The sequence below is a fragment of the Schistocerca gregaria genome, chromosome 7 (genome assembly GCF_023897955.1).
Source record: "Schistocerca gregaria isolate iqSchGreg1 chromosome 7, iqSchGreg1.2, whole genome shotgun sequence".
Lineage (NCBI taxonomy): Eukaryota > Metazoa > Arthropoda > Insecta > Orthoptera > Acrididae > Schistocerca > Schistocerca gregaria.
The window spans coordinates 470,913,183-470,934,864 of NC_064926.1; the positions used below are offsets into that span (position 1 = coordinate 470,913,183).

Genomic DNA, 21,682 nt, shown 5'->3' on the forward strand with positions numbered 1-21,682 from the left:
GCAGCTGCTTATTGTGAAACTTTACGACATTTTTGGAGAGCCATTCAAAACAAACACAGAGGAATGCTGACTTCAGGAATTGTGTTGACCATGACAACACTCGTCGACACACTGCTGGCATAACCCAACTGCTCCTTGAACAATTTCAATGGGACATTTTCGATCATCTGCCATACAGTCCTGACCTGGCACCCAACGACTTTCACTTTTTTTCTGAACTGAAGATGTGGCTAGAAGGGCAGCACTTTCAAACCAACAAAGATCTTCAAAACAACATCAATGCTCATTTGGCATCACTGACGACAACATTTTTTGAAGAGGGTATTACAAAGCTTGTCCACAGGTATGATAAATGCCTCAATCTTTTCGGTGGTGATGTTGAAAAATAACCATAAGTGTACAAAACTTTTGGTAGTAAAATAATTGTTTTCTATGAACTTGTCTTTTATTTATAGTCTAACAAAGGTTGAAAAAAAATGGCTCTCATACTATGAAAGTAATGCCTCTCAAATCACCATTCGCAATAATTTCCCACAATCTGCTAGAAATGTATATAGCTGTGATGTCATGCTATCACATGAATAGTCTCCGCTTCTTCCAAACTAACTACAAAAGTGTAGAATGGATATGACACATTCAAAGAAATAGTACAGACAGCAATTGAGAGATTCATACTAAATACATTAGTAAGATACAGAACAGATCCCCAAGGTTCAAAAAAACAGATCATGGCAATGTATCAGAAACATGAGCTCTAAATTTAGCGCAGACTTTAATGCAAGACGCTTTTAACACTTTGGTGACCCAGCCCAAACATAACTCGAACCGCCACACTTTGTCCAAAAGAGTGCATCAGATTACGTCATGGACCATGATGTTCTCAAGGTGCAATTCTGCTGTTGCTCAAAACTTGGACTCATTTCACACAAGAACAGAGTATGAAAGTCTCGCTGCCTGTCCATTGAAAGATGCTATCTTCTGTTGTCAATTTCTAGAATGATTTCGAAAGGAACAGTAGCAAATGCAAGAGTTGCTGTCACAACTAACTGACCCAATTTATACTCTAATTAACCTGAGTTTTGTGGTGTATTCTTGAAGGTTTTGCAGTTTGCTGCAACAAATATGTAATTAAGTGAGCAAGAAATTTTGGATGTTCAACAGGAAGAATCCTGAGATTCTGGACTGGAGGCAGAAATATCTGAGGGGGGACACACTGGAAAATTCATAGTCAAATCTGCAGTTCTCAAAAATTTTTAGTTGTTGCTGCAACTACTGCTACTCTAATTTAGTTTTGTTTTATTCGTCTTAATCTCATCTTTTTTACAGATGAATATCATGACAAAGACAAAGCAGCATCCAACATGGCTTTCCAAGATCTGTTTGGAGAACGCTAGACAATTTAGTGGCAAAATGTGCAGGAAAGGAAGCAATTGGTATTGCCCTGATTGCAAGATACCTCTCTTCATGCCAGAATACTTCAGACTTTTCCACACAAAAACCAATTACTTGTGAATCTGCTGAAGAGCTCATCCCACAATTCCCACTGATAAAGTGTGAAGAGAGCATATTTGAAAGTTCTATTTATGTCATTGCAGGTTTCACTGTGATTCACCAGGCGGTAAGGTGATAGCAAATTGCAAAATGGCGACTAATCAACATAAAACTTTTTGTGTGTTGCAGTATAAGACTACTTAATCCATCACTACCATGCAGCATGCATTGTGTAGATACTACAGCATACAGCCACTAACCCAACAAAGCTTTCTGCAGGGGTGGCAACAGTTCAACAACACAGGTTGCCACTAAAGGAGAAAGCTCCACACAACTAGTTGAAATAGTAGAGTGTCTAAGAGACATTCCTTGATGTGATGTCCCACATAAGCAGTCAACCAAATCATAACAATGACTACATATGGAGCATGGCAAATTCCAACGTTGAAGTGGAGACAGATTTTCCGAAGATGAGTTTCTTCTGTGCAGTTTCACACACCAAGGTATATGGACCCCAATTTTGTCCTGGGTAAACTGTGGTAGCTGATATCCCAAACTTCGTATTCTAATAAGATGGAGCTTCACCTCACTGACATAGAGCAGGGCATCAGTATCTGAATCATGAGCTTCCAAACCAGTAGACTGGGTGCTGTTCTCAGGATTACCTGGCACTCTTCATGTGGTCCCCAACGCCTCATCATCTTATAGTTTGTGATTTTTCTTCTTGGGAGATATGCGAAGGACTATGTTTTAACTTTGCTGATAACACCGACTAAACTCCTGGTTTCCATTATTGATGCATTGGAGAACACTGGCAGGGACATGCTTGAGCACATATGATTTGAACTTGATCGCTGCATAAATGTTTGTGGTGTAATAGGAGCAGAGCACATAGAGCATTTGTGATGGTGTGTAAGAAATTTAAAAGTGTACTTTTCCATACAATCTATCATTCACTATGGGGAGATGGGAGGGGAGCTAATAGGAAAGAAGAGAGAAAAGTATTATGGAGCAACTGTTTATCCATCATATTCATTAAACACTGGATTATAATGATCACATAGCTCACAACGGCATGACTGTTTTCACTTGTGGTCCCACCATTGTTCACACAAGATTATCTGAATTTGGTGTTCTGTGGAAAACAAATGTTCAAATGTGGGTGAAATCTTATGGGACTTAACTGCTAAGGTCATCAGTCCCTAAGCTTATATACTACTTAACCTAAATTATCCCAAGGACAAACACACAAACCCATGCCCGAGGGAGGACTTGAACCTCCACCGGGATCAGCCGCACAGTCCATGACAGCAGCACCTTAGACCGCTTGGCTAATCCTGCGCAGCTAAGGAAAACAGCCTATGTTGTTTCCTCCATAACATTAACTACAGTTAGATAAAAGACTACAAAGTTTCAACTGAGCTTCTTAAATCTACAATTATGTTTTTGGAGACAAGGAGAAAGAGAGTTGTCAGAAATGTAATTTTGGATGCTCATTTAGAATCTTAGACCAAGGGAGGCAGCTAACAGTTGGTACTGAAATTAATAATGAAATTATTGCAACAGATGCATTATGAAACCCAAGATATTAGCAGTGGCAGAGGAAAATACTGACAGGATCAGGATGAGGGCAAGGGAGCTTGAGAAATGATGTGTGTATATACGAAAGACGACTAACAGATATTATTGTGAATTCCAACACACTGAATCACTTACCTGTAGTGCAGGGTTTTCAGCAAACAATGGGTTTGTGTTAATGATTGCAGCAGCAGTACTTGGGTCAGCAGCAAAAGATTGCAACATTGATTGGGTATAAGGTGCAGACAGCATACTCTGTATAAGCTGAGGATTGTCCATCATCTGCTGCATGACGCTTTGCATTGCTGGGGTGCCTAGGAGAGTAGCCGGACCAGAACCAGCTCCTGTGGCTGATCTGTTTCCATTGCCTCCTGCTGTGGTCCCAGTAGTTCCTCTTCTAGTTCCTGTGGTTCCCGTTTCACTGCTAGGTGGTGACCATGGATTTGGCAACGGGTCTCTATTCTCCTGACCTTGCTGTGGGTTGTTTCCATCTGTAAACAATTTCAAACTTCAAAATTCTGATAGTATTTTATGTCACAGTTCAATAACTATGCTGTCATGATTTATTTACTTGGTAGAACTACTTAGAAGAATAAATAAGCTTAACCACTATCTGATGACAAAGAGCGGAAAAAGACATTAACTGTAGTATGGTTGCTACGATATTTGAACCTGAACACGCACAAAAAAAGCAAGATAATATGTAGCACCAATTTCATGAGCAGGCAACGAAAATCATACATTTTACATTTTTGTATAAAAATTGTTATTATTGTTGTCCAAGACTCATTTCACACAGCTCCATGCTATCCTATCCTGTGTAAGCCTCTTCATCTCCCAGTAACTGCTGCAACCTACATCCCTCTGAATCTTCTTAGTGTATTCATCTCTTGGACTTCCTCTGTGAATTTTAACCCCACAATTCACTCCAATACTAAATTGGTGATCCTCTGATGTCTCAGAATGTGGCTAACCAACCAATCCCTTCTTTTAATCAGATTGGGCCACCAGTTTCTTTTCTTCTCAATTCTATGCAGTGCTTCTTATTACATCTACATCTACATGGATACTCTGCAAATCACATTTAAGTGCCTGGCAGAGGGTTCATAGAACCACCTTCACAACTCTCTATTATTCCAATCTCGTATAGCAGGCGGAAAGAACAAATGCCTGTATCTTCCCATACGAGCTCTGATTTCCCTTATTTTATCGTGGTGATGATTTCTCCCTACGTAGATCGGTGTCAATAACATATTTTCACATTCAAAGGAGAAAGTTGGTGATTGGAATTTCGTGAGAAGATTCCATCGCAATGAAAAATGCCTTTCTTTTAATGATGTTCAGCCCAAATCCTGTATCATTTCTGTGACACTCTGTCCCATATTTCGTGATAATACAAAAAATTCTGCCCTTCTTTGAACCTTTTCGATGTGCTCCATCAGTCCTATCTAGTAAGGATCCCACACCACCCAGCAGTATTCTAAAAAGAGGACGGACAAGTGTAGTGTAGGCAGTCTCCTTAGTAGATCTGTTACATTTTCCAAGTGTCCTGGCAATAAAAAGCAGTCTTTCATTAAATACCCAGGTATTTAGTTGAATTTATGGCTTTTAGATTAGACTGATTTGTCGTGTAACCGAAGTTTAGCGAATTCCTTTTAGCACACTCATGTGAATTACCTCACACTTTTTGTTATCTAGGGTCAGCTGTCAAATTCCGCTCCAACCAGATATCTTTTCTAAACAGTTTTGAAATTTGTTTTGATCTTCTGATGACTTTATTAGTCGATAAACGACAGTGTCATCTACAAACAACCTAAGACGGCTGCTCAGATTGAATCCCAAATCATTTATATAGATAAGGAACAGCAAAGGGCCTATAACACTGCCTTGGTGAGCACCAGAAATCACTTCTGTTTTACTCAATGTCTTTCCGTCAATTACTACAAACTGTGACCTCTCCAACAGGAAATCACAAATCCAGTTGCATACCTGAGACAATATTCCATACACAGGGAATTTCACTACAAGCTGCTTGTGTAGTACAGTGTCAAAAGCTTTCTGGAAATCCAGAAATACGGAATCGATCTGAAATCCCTTGTCAATAGCACTCAACACTTCATGTGAATAAAGAGCTAGTTGTGTTTCAAAGGAAAGATGTTTTCTAAACCCATGTTGACTGTGTATCAATAAACAGTTTTCTTCAAGAGAATTCATAATGTTTGAACACAGCGTATGTTCCAAAATCCTGCTGCATATTGACGTTAACAATATGGGCCTGTAATTTAGTGGGTTACTCCTATTTCCCAGTCATTGGGTACGGATCTTTCGTGAAGCGAATGGTTGAATATAATAATTAAGTATGGAGCTAATGCATCAGCATACTCCGAAAGGAACCTAATTAGTATACAGTCTGGACCAGATTAGTTACATGCTCTACCTATCTGATCAGCATTCTTCTGTAGCACAACATTTCTAAAGCTTTTACTTCCTTCTTGTCTAAACTGTTTATTGAGTGTGTTTCACTTTCATACATGGCTACACTCCAGACCAATACCTTCATAAAAGATTTCATCCCACTTAAATCGATGTTTGATGTTAACAAATTTCCCTTCTTCAGAAACATTTTTCTTTCCATTGGCAGTCCACATTTTGTATCCTTTCTCCTTCAGCCATCATAAATTATTTTGCTGTCCAAATAGTAAAACTCATCACCCGATTTAATTCGACTACATTCCATTGTCCATGTTTTGCTTTTGTTGTCACCAGCAAACCTCAAGGATTTTATTTCTTCTACCTGAACTTCAATTCCTACTACAAAATTTCTTTGGTTTCCTTTACTTCTTGCTCAATCTACAAATTGAATAACAGCGAGGACAGGCTATAACCCTGTCTCATTCCCTTCTCAGCACTGTTTCCCTTTCATGCTCCTAGACACTCATTACTGCTAACTGGTTTCTGTAAAAGTTGTAAATAGCCTTTTGCTCCCTGTATTTTACCCCTGCTGCCTTCAGACTTTCAATGAGAGCATTCCAATCAATATTGTGAAAAGCTTTCTCTAAATTGACAAATGCTACAAACATAAGTTTGTCTTTCCTTAACTTACCTTCTAAGATAGGTTGCAGTGTCACTATTGCAATGCTTACTCCTACATTTGTCTGGAATCCAAACTGATCTTCCTCAAGGTCAGCTTCTACCAGTTTTTCTGTTCTTCTACAAGGAATTCATGTTAATATTTAGCAACCATGACTTATTAAATTTATAGTTCTGTAATATTCACAACTGTCAGCAACTGCTTTCTTTGGAATTGGAATTATTACATTATTCTTGAAGTGTGAGGGTATTTCACCTGTCTCATATCTTATTCACCAGATGGAACAGTTTATCATCGACTGGTTCTCTCGCAGCTACCAGTAGTTGCAGTGGAATACTGTCTACTCCCGGGGCACTGTTTCGACTTAGGTCTTTCAGTGCTGTGTCAAATTCTTCACACAGTATCGTATCTCTCATTTCATCTTCATTTATGTCCTCTTCAATTTCTGTAACACTGTCTTCAAGTTCATCTCCTTTGGACTTACAATCTATATACTCCTTTCAGCTTACCGTTATTTGTCTGTAATTTATTTTTCATCTAAGTGCATGATATTCATACAGTGCTTCTCTTTTCTCCAAAGGCCTCTTGACATATGTCATCCCATTCATGCCAAGAAATCCCTCCCAAACAGTCTGGCCACCTGGGAACGGCATATCTGCAGTGTAAAGAACTCTCTTGCCCAGTACGCTGAGGGTCTTGTCAAGGCCTACACATACAGTCTCTATCCCACAGACCTAGTCCACAAACAAATCTACCATGCCATTTCCCCTCACACCCCCAAACCTCTCTTCACCCCCCCCCCCCCCAAGGACCAGCCACATAGGAGTGCCCCTTTTGTCACCCAATACCATCCTTGACATCTTTCACCAGAGCTTTGATTACCTATCATCATGTCCTAAAATGATGGACATCCTATCCAAGATTTTTCCAATCCTATGAGGTATTCTGTCATCCACCCAACCTCCACAACATCCTAGTCCATCCCTTCGACACTCCCAATCCCTACCCCTTGCCAGAAGAATCCTATCCCAGCGGAAGACCCAGGTGCAAGACCTGGGCAATCCACCCACCTAGCACCACCTATTCCAGTCCAGTCACAGGTTTGTTGTATCCCGTAAGGGGCTGGATCACTTGTGAAATCACCCATGTCATTTACCAGCTCTGCTGCATTCAATGCACTTTTTTCGTTGGTATGACTATCAACCAGCTATTCACAAGGATGAATGGCCACCACCAAATTGTAGCCAAGAGCAAAAGAGACCATCCAATGTGGCACAACATGCAGCTGAACACACACTTGATTTCAATGGCTTCCACACCCTCCACCCACCAGCTTCTGCTCCCTCTGTCCTATCAGCTCCTTCCTGTTCTTGTCTCCCACCCTTTGCCACCATCTGCCAACGCGCCTGCCCACCTTTCCCCACTCCTCACCTTTTTTACTCCATTTTCCCCACTTCCATGCCACACAATCTCCTGAGGCTGCACCTTTTGGCATTCTGGTCCCTCCACACTCTGTAAGACAGCACTCATCTCCCCATCCCACCCATACACTACTATTCCTTTCTCTTACCTGCTCCTTCCAGTTTGCTGCTTCCATCCCACGTGTAAGTTGCATTCTGGTCTGAGCTGCTGGAGTTGGCAGTAATGAGTGCGTGTGATGTGCTTGCTTCTTTGAATGGACGGGGTGTGTGTGTGTGTGTGTGTGTGTGTGTGTGTGTGTGTGTGTGTGTGTGTGTGTGTGTCTTTTCTGACAATGGCTGTGGCTGAAAGCTAAGGTCTACATGCCTTACTTGCACCTGTCTGCAACTTAACCCTTCATCTTTACAGTTAGTAGCAATCTGTCTTTTCCTACACTGTTGATGTTCATAACCAATTAATTTGTATAACCTAATAACAGAACACTTCTATATCAGTGCAAACTCTACTTCACAGGTTGTCATCTCTCTTTGGTTTTGAGGCCTCTCTTCCACAGACACGTATTAGAAATAATATCATGATTTTGACAGGTTTGATAGATATATACAGAGAAACATGTACATAAGAAAATATAGTGGCTAGTGCAGTGTGTTGAAAAATAGATGTCTGTGTTTAGGTCAACACATGATAAGAATCTAGGGATTAAAAGAAAGAGAAAGAAAGAGAGAGAGAGAGAGAGAGAGAGAGAGAGAGAGAGAGAGAGAGAGAGAGAGGAAAAAAAACCACCCAACCACCGATGACACTTTTAAATTAAGCAAAAAATTTTTGGTCGTAATAGGACTTCATGATGTTGTTGTAGTCTTCAGCCCATAGACTGACTTGAAGCAGCTCTCCATGCTACTCTATCCAGTACAAGCTGCTTCATCTCCGACTAACTACTGCAACCTACATCCTTCTGAATCTGCTTAGCGTATTCATTTCTTGGTCCCCCTGTATGATTTTTACTCTCCACGCTTCCCTCCAGTACTAAATTTGTGACCCCTTGATGCCTCAGAACATACTGTATCAACCGATCCCTTCTTCTAGTCCACTTGTGTAACAAATTCTTCTTCTCCCCAATTCTGTTCAGTATCTCCTCATTAGTTACATGATCTACCCATCTGATCTTCAGCATTCTTCTGTAGCACCACATTTCAAATGCTTCTCTTCTCGTTCACACTATTTATCATACATGTTTCACTTCCATACATGGCTACACTATATACAAATACTTTCAGACAGGACTTCCTGGAGCTTAAATCTATACTAGATGTTACCAAATTTATCTTCTTCAGAAATGCTTTGTTTGCCATATGGAACCCAAACATTTTATGTCCTCTTTACTTTGACTATCATCAGTTATTTTACTCCCCAAATAGCAAAGCTCATCTTCTACTTTAAGTGTCTCATTTCCTAATCTAATTCCTTCAGCATCGCCTGATTTAATTCGACTACATTCCAGTGTCCTCATATTACTCTTCCTGATGTTCATCTTATATCCTCCTATCAAGAGACTGTCCATTCTGTTAAACTGCTCTTCCAAGTCCTTTGACGTCTCTGACAGAATTACAATGTCATCGGCGAACCTCAAAGTTTTTATTTCTTCTCCATGGATTTTAATACCTACTCCGAACTTTTCTTTTGTTTCCTTTACTGCTTGCTCAATATACAGGTTGAATAGCTTCGGGAAGAGGCTCCAACCCTGTCTCACTCCCTTCCCAACCACTGCTTCCCTTTCATGTCCCTCGACTCCTATAACTGCCATCTGGTTTCTGTATAAATTGTAAATAGCCTTTCGCTCCCTGTATTTGACCCCTGCCACCTTCAGAATTTGAGAGTATTCCAGTCAACATTGTCAAAAGCTTTCTCTAAGTCTACAAATGCTAGAAACATAGGTTTGCCTTTCATAAATTTATTTTCTAAGATAAGTCGTAGAGTCAGTATTGCCTCAGACATTCCAACGTTTCTACGGATTCCAAACTGATCTTCCCCAAGGTCGGCTTCTACCAGTTTTTCCATTCATCTGTAAAGAATTTGTGTTAGTATTTTGCAGCTGCGACTTATTAAACCGATAGTTCGGTAATTTTCACATCTGTCAACACTTTCTTTCTTTGGGATTGGAATTATTATATTCTTCTTGAAGTCTGAAGGTATATCGCCTGTCTCATACATTTTGCTTACCAGATGGTAGAGTTTTGTCAGGACTGGCTCTCCCAAGGCTGTCAATAGTTCTAATGGAATGTTGTCTACTCCCGGGGCCTTGTTTCAACTTAGGTCTTTCAGTGCTCTGTCAAATTCTTCACGCAGTATCGTATCTCCCATTTCATCTTCATCTACATCCTCTTCCATTTCCATAATATTGTCCTCAAGTACATCGCCCATGTATAGACCCTCTATATACTCTTTCCACCTTTCTGCTTTCCCTTCTTTGCTTAGGACTGGTTTTCCACCTCCCAAGGTCTCTCTAATTTTCCAATAGGCAGTATCTATCCTACCCCTTGTGATATATGCTTCTACATCCTTGCATTTGTTTCTAGCCAGCTCTGCTTAGCCATTTTTCATTTCCTGTCGATTTCATTTTCGAGACGTTTGTATTCCTTTTCACCTGCTTCATTGATTGAATTTTTTTATTTTCTCCTTCCATCAAGTAAATTCAATCTCTTTTCTTTTACCCACGGATTTCTACTAGCCCTTGCCTTTACATACTTGATCCTCTGCTGCCTTTACGAGTTCATGTCTCAAAGCTACCCAATTCTTCTTCTACTAAGTTTCTTTCCCCTGCTCTTGTCAATCATTCCCTAATGCTGTTTCTGAAACTCTCTACAACCTCTGGTTCTTTCAGTTTAACCAGGTCCCACTTCCCCAAATTCCCACCCTTCTGCAGTTTCTTCAGTTTTGATCTACAATTCATAACCAATAATGGAAAATCCATGACGGACTGTAACAATATTAGAGAAGAAAAGTTGCTACTTACCATATAGCGGAGATGCTGAGTCACGATAGGCATCCTCACTGCCTCCAAACCACCCCCTGTTAACTTTGCAGAATTTCTTAATCTCGAACCTTGCTTCACCATCATTCCCCAAAATCCCTTAACATGCGAACTAACCTTACATCTGAAGAAATAACCACAGTCCACCATCTAAAAACTGATCCCGACCTTATAATCCTACCTGCAGACAAAGGCTCCACAACCATTGTTTTGAACCGCAAGGATTACCTGGTGGAAGGACTCTGCCAGCTGTCAGATACTTACACCTACGTACCTTCCCACATTGATCCCATTCCAGTAATCCAGCAGGATCTCCAGTCACTACTCAAATCCTTAGGTCCATCCCAGAACCTCTCTCCAGAGTCCATCTCTCTACTTACCCCTGCCACTCCCTGCACTCCCACTTTCTACATGCTTCCAAAAGTCTATAAACCCAACCATCCAGGATGACCCATTGTGGGTAGTTACAGTGTCCCCACTGAGAGAATCTCTTCTCTCGTAGACCAACACCTTCAACCTATTACTCAGAACTTATCCCCCTATATAAAAGATACCAACCATTTCCTCCACTGACTCTCCACAGTTCCTTTCTCTTTACCACACAGTGCCCTGCTCGTCACAATTGATGCCAGCTCCCTGTACAGTAACATTCCTAGTGCCTGTGACCTTACTGCTATTGAACACTACCTTTCTAGATGCCTTATGATTCCAAACCAACAACCTTCTTCCTAGTCGCCATGACCAACTATATCCTCACCCACAATTACTTCTCCTTCGAAGGCATTACTTACAAACATATCCGGGGTGTGGCTATGGGCACCCACATGGGACCATCCTATGCCAACGTATTCATGGGCCATCTAGAGGAATCCTTATTAAAAACCCAGAATCCTAAACCCCTCACCTAATTCAGATTCATTGATGACATCTTTGCTATCTGGATTTAAGGTGAGGACACCCTATCCACATTCCTCCAGAACCTCAACAACTTCTCCTCCATTTGCTTCACCTGGTCCTACTCAACCCAACAAGCCACCTTCCTAGATGTTGACCTCCACCTCAGATATGGCTACATCTGTACCTCCATACATATCAAACCTACTAACCACCAGCAATACCTCCACTTCAACAGCTGCCAGCCATTCCACACCAAGAAGTCCATTCTGTAGAGCCTAGCCTCCCATGGTCATTGCATCTGCAGAGATGAGCAGTGCCTCTCAAAATATACCGATGGTCTCACTGAAGCCTTCACTGACTGTAATTATCCTCCCAACCTCGTACAAAAATAAACCTCTCGTGCCTTATCTTTCAGTCTCCCACCACCTCCCAAAGTACCACAGTCTGGCCACAGAGGACAACACCTAAACTTCAATGGAGGTACTCCGGCCTCTACCACAACACTGGTCACCGGACTCATTCTAAAAGAACCTGCCGCTAGGCGAACGCCACAGTGGTGCACTGGGTCGAGTAAACGCATCGCCAAGGCACCACTGAACGATAAATCACACTCCCATAATCAAGGAGGGATAGAACAAGGGCTCTGTAGAGCTGCAGCAGCATAGAGTGATCTGCACCCCAGTTGATGTTGCTCAGGCAGCGGAAAGCATTGAAGTGCTGCCAGCATATCTGCTTAAAGTGACGAAGTGAGGTAGCCAAGTCAATTGGGCATCAAAAACCAGTCCTAAGAATCGATATGCCTCCACTACAGTGAGAGGATCATCAGTAAGATAAAGTTCTGGTTCCTGGTGAGCAGTATGATGCCAACAGACTTCGCGGTTGATAACTGGAAGCTGTGTGCTAGAGCCCATGACTCCGCCTTGTGAAAGGCTTCCTATAGGGGACGCTCAGCAACACCAGTACTCGAGGAGCAGTAAGGAAGTCACCCACATACGGAGAAGGCGAGACAGACGGCCCCACAGCTGCCACTAGACCATTAATAGCCACTAAAAATAGAGACACAATACAGAGCCCTGTGGGACTCCATTTTCCTGGATATGGATGAAACTATGAGAGGCACCAACTTGGACAAGAAAAGTTCGAAGCAACAGGAAATTTTGAATAAAAATTAGGAGCGGGCCTTGGAGACCCCACTTGCAGAATGTGGCAAGGATATGATGTCGCCAGGTCGTGTCATATGCTTTCCGTAAATCAAAGAAAGACAGCAACCAGGTGTTGGCGTCTGGAAAAGGCTGTGCAGATGGCAGACTCAAGGGACACAAGATTATCAGTTGTAGAGCAACCATGGCGGAAGTTGCCCTGACATGGAGCCAGAAGGCCATGTGACTCCAGGACCTGACCCAACCGCCAACACACCATACATTTCAGCAGCTTACAAAGACCAATGGTGAGGCTGATGGGCCAATAGCTATCCACATCAAGCTGGTTTTTACTGTGATGGAAAGATGCCATCAAACCAGATCCTGGCCCAGGAGATGTGTCAGGTGAATATGCCAGGGCACTGAGGAGTGCCCACTCTGTAAATGGGGTGCTATTGGATTCACTGTGGCATGTAGTGAATGAAATCACTTTCCCTTCCAGCCATCATGTGAGAATGCGAAAGGCTGGGGGTAATTCTCTGACGCAGAGGCTCGAACATAGTACTCAGCAAAGTGCTCAGCAACTGCGTTTTCATCGGTAGATAACACACCATTTATGTTAACACCGAGAACATCTCTTGGGGTCTGGTACCCGAAAACGGTGCTCCCGAGGTAGGTGGTGTGGGAGCAACATGGAGGGAAGTGCCCCCGGCCATCAAAGGGGCAGGTGTAATCTTCCGGCTTGGAGAGCCGACCGGAATTCGTGGAACGGATGGGGCTACAACTGTTCTCGTAGAGGCAGCATAACAGGAGGTCATAGCCACAGAATGCAGATGCTCAAATTTCCTCTTAGCCTCAGTGTAGGTCAGTCAGTCCAGGGTCTTGTATTCCATGATTTTCGTTTCACACTGTAAAATCCTGCATTGCACTGTGACTTAGAACGCTCAGAGACTGCTGGTGTTTCATCAGCAGCAAGTGATGACGTGGTATTCTTCATCGCGCATCATCCACCCTGATGCCACCCACTCTGACCAGAGCCATCTTGCAGGATGGCCATTGCCAGGAGTCCTGAAGACCCAGGGTGACAGGCATCTACTATCTACGTGGGGAGTTAACGGTGCAGGCATCAGCATAGCGATCCCTGTGTTCTCAGGGGGCTACAACCAACAGGGTACATGGCAGCCCCATCACAACAGACTGGCTACCGTCCTGGATATCAGGTGGAATCAAGTCCATGGTCATTGTCAGCGCAGAAAGCGACACTGCATAGTGCATGATGGAGAACACACCCAGAAAGGTGTCTCACCCAAGTGATGGCGAATGAGCAGGACTGCAATGCGACAACGAGAAAGTGGGCTACAGGTCTCAAGGTACGATTGTCACAATGCACCATGTAAGGCGCCCTTCTCCAATTGGCTTGCTCTTTGGAAAAATTTTGAAGAATGGAGGTCAAACCCTACAGGGGACCATCACATAAAGGCCAGAACATGTAAGACTCCTTTTAGTCACCTCTTACGACAGATAGGAATACCTCGGGCCTATTCTTACCCCCTGCGGGTCCAGGGGTATTCCGCCGTCCACCAAACCTACACAGCATACTCATCCATCCTTACACAACCCCTGCTCCCAATGTCTTACCTCATGGCTGTAATAGACCTATATGCAAGACCTATCCCATACATCCTCCTACCACCACCTACTCCAGTCTGGTCTCTAACATCACCTATCCCATCAAAGGCAGGGCTACCTGTGAAACCAGTCATGTTATTTACAAGCTGAGCTGCAACCACTGTGCTGCGTTCTATGTAACATGATATCCTTCATCTCAATGACTGCTTCATAGCCTATGCCATATGGATCCGTCCCACCAACACCAGCTTTTCTGAATTGCGCAGGTGGCAACTTTCACCTGCAATACATCCTATGTTCTCATAACCCTCCTGGCCTCAACCTTCATTAGTCACTGTCCTCAGCCATCCAGCCCCCTCCCTGGTCCCATTCCAACACTAAACAGCCATCATTTCACCGCCACACCCAGTCTTTTAATTTCCTTTTTATTTCTCTCCTTTCCGCTACTTACCCCTCTCCCCTCACCCACCTTCTCTCCTGCCCTCCTTCTAAACTACTGAACTTCATTGTCTGGCATCACCACCATACTATCCCTCCCCCTCCCCTCTCCAGCCTCCTCCTTACCCCCACCCAGTCGTCACTCCCATCATGCACTGGTGCTGCTGCTCACTGTGTGGTTTCAGTTGTCTAAGACTGCAAGCATGTGTGCAAGTTTTGTGTGTGTGTGTGTGTGTGTGTGTGTGTGTGTGTGTGTGTGTGTGTGTGTGTGTGTGTGTGTGTGTGTGTGTGTATTGCTGATGAAGGCCTTAATGGCTGAAAGCTATAATTGTGTGAATCTTTTTGTTGTATCTATCATAACTCAGCATCTCCACTATACGGTATCAACTTTCCTTCTCTAATATTGATTCATAACCAACAGATTGGAACCAGAGTCCACATCTGCTCCTGAAAATATCTTACAATTTAAAACCTGGTTCCTAAATTTCTGTCTTGCCATTATATAATTATATGTAACCTTGGAGTGTCTCCAGGGCTCTTCCGCGTATACAACCTTCTTTCGTGAGTCTTAAACCAAGTGTTAGTTATGATTAGGTTTCGCTCTGTGTAAAATTCTACCAGGTGGCTTCCTCTTTCATTCCTTACCCCCATTCCATATTCACCTACTACTTTTCCTTCTCTTCCTTTTCCTACTATTGAATTCCAGTCCCCAGGACTACTAAATTTTCGTCTCCCTTAACTATCATAATAATTTCTTTTATTGCAAGAGGATGTAGATGAAGATAAAATGGGAGATACGATACTGTGTGAAGAGTTTGACAGAGCACTGAAAGACATGAGTCGAAACAAGGCCCCCGGAGTAGACAACATTCCATTGGAACTACTGACGGCCTTGGGAGAGCCAGTCCTGACAAAACTCTACCAGCTGGTGAGCAAGATGTATGAGACAGGCGAAATACCCTCAGACTTCAAGAAGAATATAATAATCCGAATCCCAAAGAAAGCAGGTGATGACAGATGTGAAAATTACTGAACAATCAGTTTAATAAGCCACAGCAGCAAAATACTAACACGAATTCTTTACAGACGAATGGAAAAGCTAGTAGAAGCCGACCTCGGGGAAGATCAATTTGGATTCCGTAGAATTACTGGAACACGTGAGGCATTACTGACCTTACGACTTATATTAGAAGAAAGAGTAAGGAAAGGCAAACCTACGTTTTTAGCATTTGTAGACTTAGAGAAAGCTTTTGACAGTGTTGACTGGGATACTCTCTCTCAAATTCTGAAAGTGGCAGGGGTAAAATACAGGGGGCAAAAGGCTATTTACAATTTGTACAGAAACCAGATGGCAGTAATAAGAGTCTAGGGACATGAAAGGGAAGCAGTGGTTGGGAAGGGAGTGAGATAGGGTTGTAGCCTATCCACGATGTTATTCAATCTGTATATTGAGCAACCAGTAAAGGAAACAAAAGAAAAGTCGGAGTAGGTATTAAAATCCATGGAGAAGAAATAAAAACTTTGAGGTTCGCCGATGACATTGTAATTCTGTCAGAGACAGCAAAGGACTTGGAAGAGCAGTGGAATGGAATGGACAGTGTCTTGAAAGGAGGGTATAAGATGAACATCAACAAAAGCAAAACAAGGATAATGGAATGTAGTCAAATTAAGTCGGGTGATGCTGAGGGAATTAGATTAGGAAATGAGACACTGAAAGTAGTAAAGGAGTTTTGCTATTTGGGGAGCAAAATAAATGATGATGGTCGAAGTAGAGAGGATATAAAATGTAGACTGGCAATGGCAAGGAAAGCGTTTCAGAAGAAGAGAAAGTTGTTAACATCGAGTATAGATTTAAGTGTCAGGAAGTCATTTCTGAAAGTATTTGTATGGAGTGTAACCATGTATGGAAGTGAAACCTGGACGATACATAGTTTGGACAAGAAGAGAATAGAAGCTTTCGAAATGTGGTGCTGCAGAAGAATGCTGAAGATTAAATGGGTAGATCACATAACTAATGAGGAAGTATTGAATAGGATTGGGGAGAAGAGAAGTTTGTGGCACAACTTGACCAGAAGAAGGGATCGGTTGGTAGGACGTGTTCTGAGGCATCAAGGGATCACCAATTTAGTATTGGAGGGTAGCGTGGTGGGTAAAAATCGTAGAGGGAGACCAAGAGATGAATGCACTAAGCAGATTCAGAAGGATGTAGGTTGCAGTAGGTACTGGGAAATGAAGAAGCTTGCACAGGATAGAGTAGCATGGAGAGCTGCATCAAACCAGTCTCAGGAATGAAGACCACAACAACAACAACAACATTTCTTCAATCTCTTCATCATGTGCGGAGCTAGTTGGCATACAAACTTTTACTACTGTGGTAGGCGTGGGCTTCGTGTATCTTGGCTACAATAATGCATTCACTACACTGTTCATAGTAGCTTATCCACATTCCTATTTTTTTATTCATTGTTAAACTAAATCCTGCATTACCGCTATTTTATTTTGTATTTATAACCCTGTATTCACCTGATCAGAAGTCTTGTTCCTCCTGTCACCAAACTTCACCAATTCCCACTATATCTAACTGTAACCTACCCATTTGCCTTTCTAAATTTTCTAACCTACCTGCCTGATTAAGGGATCTGACATTCCACGCTCCGATCCGTAGAACTCCAGTTTGATTTTCCTCATAACAACTACATATGGTCACAAAATACATCATGATACCCATATACTGGTATTCAACATCATACTAATATAGAGTTTAATGTTATACAATGCTCAAAATGTAAATCAAAAGTTACTCCAAGTAGGTACTACCCCTTTCACAGGAGCAGAAAAATATTAATAAGTTAAAAGAAGAAATAAACTGATATCATAATGCACTTCTGGTCAAATGATATTTGCCACGCAAAGAAAATTTATTTTGGTGTTGTTTACTGTTACTGCTCTACATACTCTTGCATCACTAACTGTATTATAAATTTTTGTACCAAATGAAAATTCAATCATGAAAACTAACAAATTATGAGACAGAATTGCTGTCCATGTTTTACCTTCAGAAGGCAAAATATTCAGTACCGTCCAAAAACATGTACAAACATAAAAGTGATAACACTATCCTAGCTTTCAGAACTATTACATCCTTTCTCCCTTAGAAGAGAGTGATAAGTCAGGGAAGGCTGAAAAGAAAAGCAGGCTCATCATTGGTTGGAATTTATTCACTGACAATTCAGTAGGAGGCAATTGTCTACAGAGGGAAATCTGAAGTCCTCCATGTCGAAACAATATCCACCATATGCCAGTTTTAATGAGCTACGTCACAGGATACAGCTGCAGAACTAGTTAAGTCATCCAGATTTGTGAAGTCAGATAGAGGAACTTGGCTGTAGTGTGGTTTTCAGGCATTCTCAGCTTCCCAGTGCTCTCCCAGTTTGGCAAAGAATGAAAAGTACGCAAAATTTTTCAGCTGTGAGTGGACAAATTTAGCATGGCAGAAGTCCTTCTCGGAATTTGCCAATGATGGGCCATAAGTGAGGGTCATTTGAACATATACATTTATTTTATCTCAGTATGCTAATGAAGATGATCTGAAGTGAAAATACGTTTAGAAAGATCACTTTAAAAATCAACTGAACAGATAACGCAAATCTTGATTACTGACACTTTTGCCACTAGCTTGAACTTATTAACATATCAGCAAGTATTTGCTGGTATATGGATGTTGACAACGTCTTTTGTGCACACGTCGTCTTTTGTGTGTGGACACGTCGTCTTTTGTGTACTGTAATTATTTTTTTTATATAGTTCTGTGGATGTGTGAAAAAAAAGTAGCAGATTTTTCAGTATCAAACGGATGGTACCTCGTTACCCACCCAAGTTTTGCTTGGTCCCTATCGTCCTGAGGCAAGAAAAGCAGTGCAACATCAACTTTCATAGTGCAGGCATATTTGTACCAGATATATACATTTACCAGCAGAACAGCAAATTGCCAGTAACAGCACTTACCACTTGTGGTTTAGCATTATATCTTGAGACACAATTTCATTAACTACACAGTTTCTGTCATTAACCTTCAGTTTTGTGCAGGCACAGTGCTGTTTGTGCACCAGAATGTTGTCTGGGGTAACACCGAGATATCTGAGGCAGGGACTATGCTCCAATAGCATACCTCTTCATGTAACCTGGTGCCCTTTGTCTGCATGCCTACTGTGGAGATGGAAAGGGAAAACATGGATGTTTGTACAGTTAGGCTTAAGCTCTCATAAAAGTATTTTTTGAGCCTCTCTGGGGCTTCTGTTAGTCTTGCTTTAACCTCCTCTTTAGGATCTGCACAGGTGTGACAAAGCAGATACCTCACATGCCGATGGTGGCTCAATAACTGTGGAGCAGAAATCAGGGAGAAGAAACAAACCTCGCCATGTAAGTCAATCAAGAGAATCAGGGAGCATGAAAATATATGGAGATGTGCACGTGAATAAACTTAGTATGCAGCTAGCACGGATGGCTGACAACTGAGCACTCAGCACAAAGTACAAGGAGAGCTCTACGGAGGTTGAGCTCGGCATAAACACTGGTCCAATTAGCTTACTGCCACCTGCAAGTAAACACTTCTGTCAGCGGGTCTGCACACACTACATGACCTGTGCACCGTTCCGTGACAGGTTTTCACACTATTCCACCATGCTACCCAAGCCAGCTCATCTGCTCCATTGCAATGCCCACTGGCACGGATATTGAAACCTAACACAATGCCCTGAATAGCTACAGGTCAGTCATCAGCTTATATGGAGCCTTTAGAATGAACCAGTATTGCTTGGTTATTGACAAATATTTATAAATGTCAGTCTGTAGGGCTTTGTTATCGACAAATATTTACAAAGTTTTGAGACAGCACACTGTCCTGAGGTAAATTATTTTTCTGTCCCCGATACATGCTTCTTTCATTCTGGAATTCTACAACAAACATGAAGTTTTTCGATGGTGACTGGTAACCAAGGTCAATATGTAGTCTTTTGTTAGAAGGTATATCTTTTATAAACAACGAAAATAATTTTTGACAATATAATGAAACTGGATGGATAAAAAATCTTCTCACCAAGGGGCAGCAGGAGAACAGACACATAAAAGAAGGTTATACTTATGCAAGTCTTTCCTTCTCATCCTGTCAGGTAAGTCTCCCCTGACCCGCAGTTCGAGCTGACTTTTCCGAAATCAACTCCTTTTCCTAAACCTCTCCAGTCCTTTTCCTTCACTCCTCTTCTTTTCCCTCCAACCCTTCTACCATAAGGAGCCACTGGCTCCAAAATATTGCGTAAGTATAACCACCTTTCATGTATATGTTCTCCTGCTGCCACTTGGTGATAGATTTTCATCTATCCAGTTACATACTAATGATATGAATATAATAGAGGGAAACATTCCACATGGGTACATAATAAGGTATATTATGGTACATAATAAGGTATATCTTTTGAACCCAAAGTCTGAGAACAACTGTATCATGACTAGCAGACATGTTTATGTATGCCACGAGGGTTCTGTTTCATCTAAAAGGTGAAGCTATATGGTTGTCTCACACTTCTTACAGATTTGGAGGGGGAAGAGATATATCACAGTTGCTACAAGGATTATTACATAGCTTTTCCAGTTTTAGAACAGTAACAATCTTAGCTCCCATCCAAAAGCAAGGGGTTGGTTGATTACAACACAATTGTCACATAATTTTAGTGGCATTTGTTTTCATCTACAAATGATCAATTTCTTTTACTAGGATATCATCCAAACCTGAAGCCTTCCTCACTTTGCTTTTGGCTGTTACCTTTTTACCTCTGTGCTGAAGAGGAGTGAGGCAATGCTAGTTTCTTCTTCTTTGCTCCTAGTTATTTTTTGGATTTAATTTGGAGAGTTTCTGATTGCATCTGTTGTTTTCAAGAGCTGGCTGGTGTGCTAGGAGTTTCAATGTTCTTTGGCTCATTGATCCCATATCTAGCCTTCAACTGTCTTTAGCCAACATTTTTCACAGTTAGTACTGAATTGATTAATTGCTGAGAAACAGTAATTGTATTCTCAGAGAAGATGGTTGTCTTCAAGTAACTATATATTCCTATTTTTTCATTAGTGTTTCATTCCTTGTGCAAGTGCCTTTATGTAACTACACTGTCTCCACTTAGCATAAGCTGCCTTGACCTTCCTTTCACCGCTTCAAAAAATTTGCCTAAAAACTTTGGTGTCAAGGTTATTTCGGCCACTGCGCTACACAGTAGGACTTGGAATTTCTTTCAGTTACATTCTGTCAACATTAAACTTTTAGTGGAGGGACTGCATGTGTTATTACATTGAAGTATTAGTCATGGTGCACTGCCATTTATAGCTGAGTTTGATTCCCAACTCAAGATGACTGGGTCAGTCATCGGAATATTGGCATAAAATGGAATCAACAATTTGGCTGTACATCTAAAAATACACAATTAATCATATTGAGATAACCTGAGAGGTCAGAAAATTACTCTATTGTTATCTTCTAAGAGGAAACATTGGATGATGTGGCTGTTAAGTCTCCCATGGCATAGCTGACTAACCCTGTCAGAGTTGTACAAGTGAGCATTCAGTGGCTTGTATACTGAGGTGATCATGCAGTCACATCGTTCAACTATCAGCACTTCCTTGCCATTTATGTCTTACACGTTTGTCATCTGGATCTGTAGACTTTGTCTACTGCACTGCTGTACTGTCTGTGTGGCTTATCTCCCACTCACTGCTTGACAAAGTCAATCCTCAGTTTTTCTAAGTTTTATTATTCACAGAGATTGAAAATTTTTACTCTTCTCTTCCCACACTAAGTCCCCACAGCCCAGCACTGCTTCACTGCAGGGATACATAAACACAAACCACAAAGTGTGAAAATTTTGACACGGCTAATTGATCAAGAGTGCAACAGCAACACTTGAGTGTGTGAGTGAGGGCAAGCTCAGT

General features: G+C 41.7%; 1 protein-coding gene across 2 annotated transcripts in view; it reads right to left on the reverse strand.

The window, feature by feature from the left end:
* Positions 1–21,682, reverse strand: part of LOC126282235 (ubiquilin-1) — a 93,632-nt gene that overhangs the window by 50,780 nt on the left and 21,170 nt on the right. For both annotated transcript variants that reach the window (XM_049981813.1, XM_049981814.1), the window contains exon 6: positions 3,208–3,560. In XM_049981813.1, coding sequence (XP_049837770.1) covers positions 3,208–3,560 — 353 coding nt within the window. The remainder of the gene's footprint in view (positions 1–3,207; positions 3,561–21,682) is intronic.